At 44.6% G+C, this 12,000-nt stretch overlaps 1 protein-coding gene across 1 annotated transcript in view; it reads left to right on the top strand.

Annotated features, from left to right (window-relative positions):
* Positions 1 to 11,094, top strand: part of GPC3 (glypican 3) — a 262,387-nt gene extending 251,293 nt beyond the window's left edge. The window contains exon 8 of the mRNA XM_034782132.1: positions 7,805 to 11,094. Within this exon, the coding sequence (XP_034638023.1) occupies positions 7,805 to 7,974 (170 nt within the window). The 3' untranslated portion in view covers positions 7,975 to 11,094. The remainder of the gene's footprint in view (positions 1 to 7,804) is intronic.
* The last annotated feature ends 906 nt before the right edge of the window (positions 11,095 to 12,000 follow it).

Here is a 12,000-nt window from a genome sequence, read left to right as displayed (position 1 = left end):
ACATGTCCGGCTTTTTGGGCTTCAAATCCCCGTCTGGGGGGAAATCCCAAAAAGCCAGACATGTCCAGGAAAATTGGAGCGGGGCCGGCCCGACCCCGGAGCCCCCGGCCCGGCCCCGCTCCGCCGGCCCGGCCCAGCCCCGGAGCCCCCGGCCCGGCCCGGCCCCGCTCCAATTTTCCTGGACATGTCTGGCTTTTTGGGATTTCCCCCCGGACGGGGATTTGGAGCCCAAAAAGCCGGACATGTCCGGGAAAATCCGGACGTATGGTAACCCTACCTCCTATGCAAAGTCCAGCTCCAAGATAGAATTCTGGAGTCACCTGGGCAAGTCCCATGTCCCTGCATGACTCAGTCTTTAGAGGCCGAAGCCATTGTCCACATGGTATCTTGCATGTCTCCAGGAAGACTTCTTATGTGGATTGGAGCATTCCAAGATGCATTGTTCTCCAAGTGTTTCCTGATCAGGTACTTAACCTGGCGAATTCCTTCCTAAAGAAGCTGACCAAATGCCTCCCAAAGCTTACTTAGAAACCAAGCAAGCATACAGCCCATATTCTTAACCTCAAGTAGAAAATGATATATATGTACAAATAGGATGAATAGATATAGTAGACCATAACCTTTATGGAGATATATTACATGGCACAGGCAGCACAAAACATATTCCAGTTATGTCATACATACATTTATAAGCACCCCCCCCATAAAGCCTTATGGGGTACACTGTCACACTGTACATACATTCTTTAGGATGCTGTTCTAGATCTAAGTGATGACGTGGATAGAGGTGCAAAGGAAACTAAGGGCCCAGATAGGACTGAAGAGCAAATGAAGGAGGCAGGGGTGTAGGAGAAGATAAGGGCAGAGCTATTGGCATGGATGCAGTTATCTACAGTGGTTTGACTTTTCTTTCTTCTTCTTTTCTTCACTGTGGAGGTTGTCGGCCACCATCTTCAATCTTTCGCAGTCTCGACAGAGTTGTAAAACGTCCACTCTGCTTTGGATACCAGTTCATCTGATGATATTTCCAATATTTCTGACTCTCTTCTTCCTCTTCCTGGTCTGCCTGCAGTCTTGCTGGATAGTATGAATAAGGAAGTGAAGCACTGTGTGATTGGTGAGCTACGTGTCAACAAAAAGATGTTATTCTTTTACTGAGGGTCTCATGTAATTGTGGTCTTTTAAAATTCATCCTTCTTGTCACCACTTTGTTTGTAGTTTTGGTTAGCCAGCTAATTTTTATCATTCTTCTATAACACCAAAACTCGAATGTTCCGAGTCATCTCTCAGTGTCCTTTTTATGTGTCCAGCTCTCAAAACTGTATGAGAGAGTTGACCCTAAGTAGTACTTCAGCAGTCTAGTGTGGATATGCAGTTTTGGAAGTTGCTGAATGCAGTTTTTGCAAGCTGTATTCTTCTCTTGATTCCTTTGTCACATCTTCTGTCCAACGTAATTAGATTCCCTGAATAGGGGAACCTATTCACTTGTTCCACCACTTGACTGTCAGGCCATACATACTTACTACCTTGTCCATCACTTATCATATTTTTTGTTATGGTACTAGAATATGTGCTCATCTTTAATGGGTCCTGAACATTTGTGCCCCAGACTTTACCAAACTTTTCCTAAGTGCAGATCACATCTTAATCTTGCCTATGGATGTTGTGGAATCTCCATCATTGGAGATTTTTAAGAGCAGGTTAGACAAACACCTGTCAGGGATGGTCTAGATAATACCTAGCCCTGGCTTGAGTGCAGGGGACTGGACTGTCTGACCGCTTGAGGTCCCTTCCAGTCCTATGATTCTATGAATAGAGAAAGTATCTTGTAGGCCATCCTATCTTGGTTGGGGTCACGTAGGAAGCTCCAGCCCCTCCATGCCAAAATCTCATAACATCCATCTGGCAATGACAGCAAGTGCTTATGTGGAGCGTAATGGTGGCAAAGTGTGTGGAGCTGGCTTTTCCGGGCTGACCCTCTCGCTATTTCCGGCTGCTGTCGATGTCCTACACGTTGTGTCCTCTCTGAGAACATTTTGCCACACTGTTGCTCTCCATTCCCTCCTGGTGTCTGCTGAGTTTCTCTCATCTGCAAAGAGAGCTGGCACCATGTCCCCAGCAAGCGCTTTGTGTACCACCAGTGCTCCACAGACCCCATTTTAGTAGCGGGGGTGTTAGACAAAAATAATTTTGTTTTAGCATAGAGAGCTCACGCTACACCCAGCACAGTGGTAGAGCACCGATAGATTTATTAAGTGCCTCACTTTGAGCAGTTTTCATGCCTGGACATCAGTTATTAGGATGTTACTATATTAGGTCCAACATTGAAGCCATCTGCTGGTGCAAACTTGGCAGCCAAAGGCCCAGATGCTTGGCTGTGGAATGACATTCTCTAGCTTTGGCATCTAGATATCGGCTCCTCTTTCCTGGCTTTGCTAGCAGATCTGCCTGTTGGTCTGGGGGAGCCTGCTGTAGCAACGCATTGTCCTCTTTGATGTCATTTTCCTTTGCTTGCAAGGCATTTGCTTAAAAATACATTACCCATTTATGGTGTTCACCGGGCATAAATATGGTTTCTTCATGAGTGTGCATGCCTGCTATAATGCTGCCTACATGCCAATTCTTATCCTCCTGGCTTTTTGATGCCAGCTGCAATGGAACTTATTATGCCAACTCGAAAACAATCTACTCTGCTTTAACTGACTTTGAAGATGCTTCCAAAAATTATTGCAGTTCAGGAAGGAGGGTGTTTTAATGATTTGTACCTGATAAACTCGTGCAGAGATAACACACATAATTCTAATACTAATCCGTGGCAGAACGTCACGCCTTCATTCGATAGACCTGGAAAGCCCACATTTTAAAGTTTATGTCGTTCATGGGTGTCATCCATACTGCATGTTGCAGCAGGACTGATGATCGCAGCTTTTGATGTGCTAGGAGCAGACACACAGCAGCTCGGTGTTAGAAGTAGTTTTTGTTGCAAAAGATACTTACGGGGGAGTCGTTTGTGTTCAGCTGGAGAAGTTTCGTAAACTAGGTAAGGACTGTAGATGACTCTGCATAGTCTGCCCTGTTTGCATGTAAAAAAAACAGCCAAACCTCCCTCAGAAACACTAGCAGTGCTAATGATTGACTATTATTTTAAGCGGATTATCTAATCTGCAGCACAAAGGACAAGAAGGGCAAAAAACAAATGAAGACTGAGTGTGTAATTAGTACAGATTGTTGGAAATACCCTCTGGACAGCGTTGGACTGATTATAAGCAGAAACCGATTTTTGGAGTGTAAATGAAAAAATCTCTTTGCAAAACCAAAAGGCTGCTTTGTAGCAGAAACTGTTGCATTTTACAGGGTGCATAACAACTCCGACAGTTTACAAGCATGAAGATGGGGATAGCTAGAAAGTGCAGATATACAAGTAGGAAAGTTAATAAGAAGCCTATTTGGTTATTTTACTGTAGTAAATTCAAACTGATTGTTCTTAGAATTATTTAAAGTATGTATTTGGGTTCCCCCCCTTTCCTTGAAGGTGACTTTTTTTAGATACTGTAAGTCTCCATCACAGGTTTGCTTAGAATAAAATACCATAAGTGGCACTGTATATGTCTGTACTAATAAGGGCAACAATTCTGATCAATACAATATCCATTTTTGCCTCTCTTGGGGGCCATTTCAGGAATTGATCTGATTTAGGAAAATAGTTACTCTGGGTTCTGTGTTTTAGAACTTTGATTTCATTTGTTATGCTTCTTTTGAACAGGGTTATGCCTGAAATAGGTTATCTGGTAACCCCGGAGACACCCTCCTGATTGTTTGACTAGGGTAGCGAAGTAGATTTTATGACACCACATGCTTATTGGAAGTTAAGCAGAATGGACTCAGAACAGCAAATATACAGTTACAGAAATACTATTTATTTGTACAAAAATTAGCTTTAATGCCCTATGTCATGAAAATCGGGTGATAAAATAGGGACAAAAGTCGGCAACAAAATCAATCTGCCTAAAAATACTCCATCAGCCACAAATATACCTAGACAAGGAAACAACACAAAGTCTTTTTAAAACAAAGCTCTACCCAAACACAAAGGTAGCTGGGCAGTGGTTGAAATTTGCCACACAAGCCTCTTCACACAATTGTACTGCCATCCTCCATGAGATCCTGAAGATAATCGCTAATGGCTTTGAGATTGCTTCATCTAGTTCCTTAAGTACCCGCAGGTGAATTTCATCATGCCCTGCTGACTTAAATATATCTAACATATCTAAAAAATTTTAACCTGTTCTTTCCTATTCTGGCTTTTGTTCCTCCCCCCTTGTTGTTAATATTAATTGTATCAAGCATCTGGCCACAATTAACCTTTTTAGTGAAGACTGAGGCAAAATAGACATTAAACACCTCAGCCTTTTTGATGTCATTCCTTCCCCACTAAGTAGTGGACCTCCGTTTTCCTTCGGCTTTCTCATGCTCCTAACATATTTATAGCATCTCTTTTTATTGTCTTTTATGTCCCTTGCTAGGTATAAATCGTTTTGTGCTTTAGCCTTTCTGATTTTGTTCCTATATACTTTTCTATTCATCCTTAGCAATTTGTTCATGTTTCCATTTTTTGTAGAATTTGTTTTTGATTTTCAGGTCATTAAAGAGTTCCTGATGGAGCCAGATTGGCGTCTTACAATGCTTCCTATCTTTTCTTAGCATCAGGATAGTTTGCTGTTGTGTGTTTAATATTATCTCTTTGAGAAACTGCCAGATCTCCTGATCTCCATTTTCCTTAGATTTCTTCCCATGGCACCTTACCTACCAGTTCTCTGAATTTGTTAGTGTGCTTTTTAAAAGTCTGTTTTTTCCTTTTAATTTGGCCAAAGAGGAACCATGACATTTGGTAAAGACAACGGCTATGCAGCAAGCGGAATTTCCATTTTGCAGGCAATTCCACCATTTCAAAACTGATTCTGTCCAAACTGGAACAAAACTATCAAATTTCAAAATTTCCCATGAAAGAAAATTTTAATAAAATTTATTCAGGTCAATCGAAATGTTTTGTTTTGATTTGGACCTTTAACTTTCTATATTATTAATTATAATGTGAAAAATCAATTAGCAAACCGTCATTTCAAACAAAAAATCAAAATGTTTTGCTCCGAGAAGGACTTTATTAAATCTTTTTTTAAAAAATGTGAATGAAATTCTGTCAAAATGCCTTTCCATTGAGACTTGAACGGAGACCATTTTGTTCCACACAGGTCACCAAAGAGTCATCCTATAGTAACAATTTTTGGTCACTACTGACCTGGGATAAATTTGAACTATTAAAGGTGAAAGGTGCGATCTCCCATTTCTCTGTCTGCCAAGGGCTGGAATCCTTAAAGCTGCAAGGCTGATGGAAGTTTTATTCTTGCAGGGCACAGATGGGCTTTATCTGCCTATCAGTTTCAGGATCACAACTCTGCTTGTGTCACACGCTGCTGAGTCTGCATTCAGCTCTCTGGAGCAAGAGAGCATATGGAAAAGAGGACTGCGGGAGAAGATGATTTGGGGGCAATCAGTGGGAATCTCTTGGAGAGTTAGAGAGACTGACAACTGGTGTTTGCGTACGCGTGTGTGTGTGTGTGTGTGTGTGTGCGCGCGTGCGTGGGTGGGTGTCCTTTCAATAATTGTCGATTATTATTTCCTTTGATGATTGACTCACTTGCCGTGCTAATGTCTTTCTGCTTTGCTTTGCTGTGTGTGTGGGTACATTGTTAAGACATATTGTCACTGCTTTGGCCGTGATGTTTATTAGGCTGATGGGGTTGGGTTTTTTGCTTGAGTGTTTTAATCACTTGGCTCCTCTCTCAAGGGGGGCGGGGGAGTGTTTTGACACTAGCCAGTAAGTGCCTTGGTCTGCCCAAGTGGTGATCCAAACTGACCCTGTCTTAGGGGACTGAGCCAATCCACTGAATGGATTGTGGGCCAGAGTCTCCGCCGGTGTTAATCAGTGGGACTCCGCCTCTAGTGACACGAAATGGGACAATGCAAATCAGTGTTCCCTAGCGATGGGTTAATTGGCTCGCAGTGGACAGTAGATCATGGAAGGCTTGGCCCCAAGCGCAGAGATGGAGGGAAAAGGCAACAACAAAAATGCAAAGCAGAAAAAAACGAACTGGGGAAACTTTGCACAGAAAACTCCACGTCCCCTTCACACTGAAGGCCTGGTTCTCCATTGCTGCAAATGGGCTCTAGGTTCCAGAGGCTTTTGTCGATGCAGGCCAAAAACTGCCTTTGCTTTTCCTTCTCTAGCCAAGTATTGCAAAATGTTCCCTGTTCGGGTTGTTCTGTCTGGCTTTGTTGTTGTTCTTTCCCTCTGTCTCTTCACTGCAAGTCCGGCATCTAGGATTTACTGTTCGATGGGACTTTGCAACCACTGTCAGGGGACAGGCGCTTTTACCAGTCTGCTGTTGGAGCTGCGCAGGTGTCTCCGAGATTTGAAGAGGGTTTTCTTTGACATGGGACATTGGCTTGAGAAGAATTCTTCCCCATCCTTTGAGTGGGAGGTGGTTAGTCTGGAGGTCCCTGTATTACAACCCTAGGTCCTGCTTTGCGTCTGGTCATTGAAAATGCATGCAGACAACGTAACAGGTGCATGAAAGGCGTCAGAGAGCGCGTATTTTAAAGCTAAAAAAGAAAAAAGGGGGGGGGGAATTCACCCCTGGGCAAGGCCTGAGCAGTGCACCACTTCCATCCTGCTTAAGCTCTCCAAATAGGCCATAAGTGGTGCATCGGCCGTATGCTGGATTTTTGCTTTGAACTAGCGTGACTGGGATTTCTTCACCGCTTCTGCAAACGTGGGCGGTGTGGAAGCCAGACGCAATTTTTGTTTTAAACAAAGGCCAGCTGATTTTCTTTGGAAATAGCTCTCCAGTGACACCCTCCTCATCCGCAGCCCCCGACTCCCACAGGGACAAACGTTCTTGGCACGTACGTTCAGAAAGCACTGGGCAAACATGGAGGGATCAATGCTTCTAACGCCCCGTGGTGGGAAGAACAAAGGATATTAAAGCTCTCGTATGTGAGAAGCTCACATTGGGTGGTATTTTCAAGTGTGCCCAGCATTGGTCCAGCTCTTCTCCCATTCACATCTGTGGTAACCTTCCCCCCCCCCCACCCCCCTGGAAAAAAAAATCCAACGGGAACAAAATGAAACCAGCGCTGAGTGGTTTTGTAGACCCACCCGTTGAGACCCTGGCTGCTGCGGGAGATGTGACATTAATGTTGCCAGATATGCTGCCAAAACTCTGCATGGATGGGCCCGGTATGAGACTAACATCTGTTATGCAGGTTTTCAACGGGTGACCTCCGCCATCGAGCTGAGAACTAGTTCAGGGCCTAGCTGCCGCTTAGGTCCCCCTTATGCCTTGTCTTGAGCCTTGAGCAGAGCATAAATCTGTGCTGGCCTTGTGCACAGAGGTGGATTTCACCCTGTGTGAGCATCCGGGGGAATCCCTAACTACAGGGAGTTTTCCATAGGGGAAGGGCGGCCTTGTGGTTCGCAAACTGGAGTAGGGCTCAACAGATGTGTGTTCAATTCCTGCATGACCTTGGGCAAGTCACTTAATCTCTTTGCACTTCTTCCCCATCTAAAAAATGGAGTTCATATGTGTTCTTTCACTGGGTATTTGTACAGCACCCGGCACAACGGGGCCTCGATCCCAGTGAGGACCTCTAGGCCGTCCCATAATCCTATGGAATCCATACAGAGCGTCAGGCCAGATGTTGGTACGCTGTGCTCAGTAACAGTCTTTCTCTTTCTCCTTTTCAGACCTGGCTTATGATTTGGATACGGATGACGTTCCCTCAAACAAACAACTTTTGAATCAGCAAAGCAAAGGTGATACCGCGGTTCACAACCTGGGATCAGGAAATACCACATGGAAGCATGTTCCTATCACTGCTGTTTTCATGGCAGTCTTTCTTCTGTGGGCCCATTGACTCTGTACAGTAGCCACAGCAGATTTTCCTGGGATCAACGTCTCTCTTTATTTCTTTCTGAAGAAAACATTCTGAACCCCGCTCCTCCTGCAATATAGGCACACTTCCAAAGATTAAGGGAATGACTTACATTTGTTTTGTAAAATAAAATGGTATCTTTACCCCCAGGGGCTGGTTCATGGTGAATTTCAGTGTTAGTAAATCCATGTAGTGCTTTTAAAAATAATTCGGAAGGGTGATACGACGTTATGTTCATGTCAGTTTACGAAGGCTGAATTTTCATTCCTGTTAAGCAGAAATCCATATTTTGTCTTGAGTTCATTTACCATGCATGGACTAGAGTAGCATCTAAGGTTTAGTGAATATTATCACCAAAGATCAGACCCCCATTCTTGTTTGACTTAACCCAGGTTTTGTCTATAGTTTAAGTAGCATTGGCACCGACTCCAAATTTAATACTCATCCCTGGGAAACTTGCCAGGCACATAATGGTGAGGCCAGGGGGTGGCTTGAGAAACAGAGTGCAAGTCCAAAATGGGGAAGGAGATTAAGGAAGAGAAGGGAACCACTGGCCCAACTGATCAAATTTCAGAAATTCTCCTCTCCCTGGTCCTGATTCTGCTACCTGTGAAGTCAGTAGGAAAACTCCCATTGACTTCATAGGGAGCAAGGGTGGACCCTAAACATTTAGGGCTAGACTGTGACTATGCACTTACACACGGGAGTAAGAACCAGCCCTCCGCCTTGCAAGGCTGCTGCATCTTGAGTCTGGGGCCCCAAGAGTAGGTGCTTGTTTATCTCCCGCCCACCAGAGCAGGTGGGCAGGAAATGGGTGGAGCCAACATACCAGCCAGCATAGGGAAAACAGGAAGCCAGCGACTGGTGGCGCCAGGCAGAACTGTGTCTGAGAGGTGGCACATTGCCTCCTGGGGCTATTCCTGGCTTAAGCTGTTCCTGGGCTGAGCCTAAAGACTAAATTACCCTGGAATAAAAAATGGCTAAATCAAAGCAGCCCTGCTGACAGCAGGTTGTTTTGGGACATGCTCTCTTTGATTATCCTCCTGGTGGCCTGGGAACACTCGGAACGTGCCACTGTCCTGTCTCCAAGGAGGCTGTATTGGCAAGGCAGTACAGGAGGAGAGCAGTGCTTCTGGCATTAGAGGGCACAACATCAGCACGTTGTGTTTCATGAATCCAAACAGTTCCTGGGAAGCCCCTTCAGAGGCGGCCAGCCAGCCTGTCTCCGAATTCTGGGTCAGCTGGAGCTGGTGCGTGTGTCTTGGCACACTGCAGGAACAAACCCTCTTCTTCCTTAGGAAATGTGTCCACACAGCTCCAGACAAAGGACAGAGGGTGGTGCTGTGCCATACTTTTGCAGGGCTGAATAACATGCCTCCAACTCATTGCATAGGTTAAAAGCAAGGACTGGCAGGAGACACACACACAGCACAATAAGACGTTTATTTGAACCTTCTCGTGTATGTTATTTTTGTTAAAATAATTATTTTCTTGGTGGACAACGTATCAAAATCCCTCTTTCACACATTTAAAGCATAGGAAAGTTTTAAACTGGAAACTGAAACTGGTTGCCCTGGGGAAGGCCATCAGCAACCCAGACTGGAGGTCTTCAGCGCACAGTGGACAGCATATGCTTTTGGGCTAGAACCCAATGACATTTTTGGGTTAGGCGCAAGGAAAGTTTGTCTTGGTTCCTGGCCAGAACGGCTGTATATTTCAGCTTAAGGTGTTGGTAGCCCTAGCACTGTATTATATGTGTGTTTTAAATACTTTGTGTCTCAGAGCTTAAATGCTTTAAAAAGCTACTAAGTAAATATCTTTCTGAAAAGTGAACTGCAAAGATTTTTTAACAGGATAACTTCAAAAGGTGAAAAATATCCAGCTGTTATTTTAAACTGATGGGCCTGATCCTGGTATAAAACTTGCTGACTGCAATGGAATGATTCCATGTTTGTACCAGGGGGATAGGAGCATCAGGTTGTTAGCACCAATCTCATGGTTTCTCTGCCTGGGTGAGTCACCCCATGGTTATGGTGTTTGTGCTATAGAAGATCCATTCTGTCCTTAACTGGTGGGTTCTCTCCTGCAGAACTTTCCCAAGAGATTCCCCTTCTCATGCTCAGGCTGAACTCAAAGGGGAACTTTTGGAGATGTTTGCACAGAAATTGATTGCACATAAACATTAGTTTAAAGGTGACCTTTTCAAATCATTCTCTTGGTCCCTGTGCGTCCTCCCACATTTTTACAAAGCTTTTAATTATCAGCAACATCTTTGCGGTTTGCCTCCAGAACGTTAAAGACTTTCAAAACTGAGGTTTTGTGGCGCTCCACTGCATTTGTTTCTACCCTTGCAAGCGATGTCTTATGAGTGAGGGTCTGATGCTGCCACCCCCTACTCTTCTTAAACATCCAAATCAATAGGACTCAACTGCTAGGTGTGAGAGTGGATGATAGAATCTATCCCTCAGTATTTACATCTTCCAAGTGGAAGACAAATTCCATAATATCAACCAATCCAGAGAGAACCCTTCCAACACCAATGTTCTGACTCGTTTTCTGACCTTGATGTTTCTTTCTCATCTCATTTTACTGGTGGTCCTGGGTTTCTATTCAGATTAGGGGGCTTTGAAAACTAGTCCTCAATATAGCAGGAGTCGAGCATTGTTCTTTTCCAGTCTAGCCTTTCAATTATTTGCAAACTTTCTTGGCAAGGCAGTCTGAATTCCAAGTCCTTCTCTCACTTGAGTGTAGTAGAAGCCTGCTTGAGATAGATTTCAACCATCTTTGTACAGCTTGAGTGTTTATTGCCCTTTCAGTTTAATACATTTTTCACTCTTCTCATTCACTCTAGGGTGAAATTCACCCCTGGTGCTGGCCTGCAGCACAGGGGCAAATTTCACCCCTTAGTAAGCCACGCTACAACCCGGCCTTTGCTTTTAACACAAACACCCTTTTACTCTATTTCTATCAGGATCACAGCTCCATACAATGTCTCCTCTGCATGCCCTGTTTTCATAAGAACGGCCGAACTGGGTCAGACCAAAGGTCCCTCCAGCCCAGTATCCTGTCTACCGACAGTGGCCAATGCCAGGTGCCCCAGAGGGAGTGAACCTAACAGGTAATGATCACGTGATCTCTCTCCTGCCATCCATCTCCATCCTCTGACAAACAGAGGCTAGGGACACCATTCCTTACCCATCCTGGCTAATAGCCATTAACGGACTTAACCTCCATGAATGCATCTAGTTCTCATTTAAACGCTGTTATAGTCCTAGCCTTCACAACCTCCTCAGACAAGGAGTTCCACAAGTTGACTGTACGCTGTGTGAAGAAGAACTTCCTCTTATTTGTTTTAAACCCGCTGCCCATTCATTTCATTTGGTGGCCCCTAGTTCTTATATTATGGGAACAAGTAAATAACTTTTCCTTATCCACTTTCTCCACACCACTCATGATTTTATATACCTCTATCATATCCCCCCTTAGTCTCCTCTTTTCCAAGCTGAAAAGCCCTAGCCTCTTTAATCTCTCCTCATATGGGACCCGTTCCAAACCCCTAATCATTTTAGTTGCCCTTCTCTGAACCTTTTCTAATGCCAATATATCTTTTTTGAGATGAGGAGACCACATCTGTACGTAGTTTCATTTGCTGATACTAACCGGTGTTCGTGGATTTAATAGCCCCAAATGGTAAAGGCGACTCAGCTCCCTCTACACGTGTCAAATACCACTCAACAGAGTATTCATATTGAAGGAGCCTCTAGTCTCCAGATGGCAGGTCTACACCTAGAGTACAAACCCTGCGCCCCCAGCTAGCACACGTATAAATAGCAGCATAGACGGTGAAACACTGCTGTTAGTATCTGTGTAGTGTCCCGCTGCTTCCCCTAGCCCGAGCCTGTCCTCGGGGCAGTGAAAGGCTCCGGCAGCGGGTAGCTTCCAGAACCTTTCCTCGTTGTCTCCTCACTGCTGAAGCCTTTCTGGGCTGCAGGTAGCAACCCACCTCAG

Source organism: Trachemys scripta, chromosome 9, assembly GCF_013100865.1.
Source record: "Trachemys scripta elegans isolate TJP31775 chromosome 9, CAS_Tse_1.0, whole genome shotgun sequence".
In the NCBI taxonomy this organism is placed as follows: domain Eukaryota; kingdom Metazoa; phylum Chordata; order Testudines; family Emydidae; genus Trachemys; species Trachemys scripta.
This window is presented reverse-complemented; position numbering and strand designations above follow the sequence as displayed.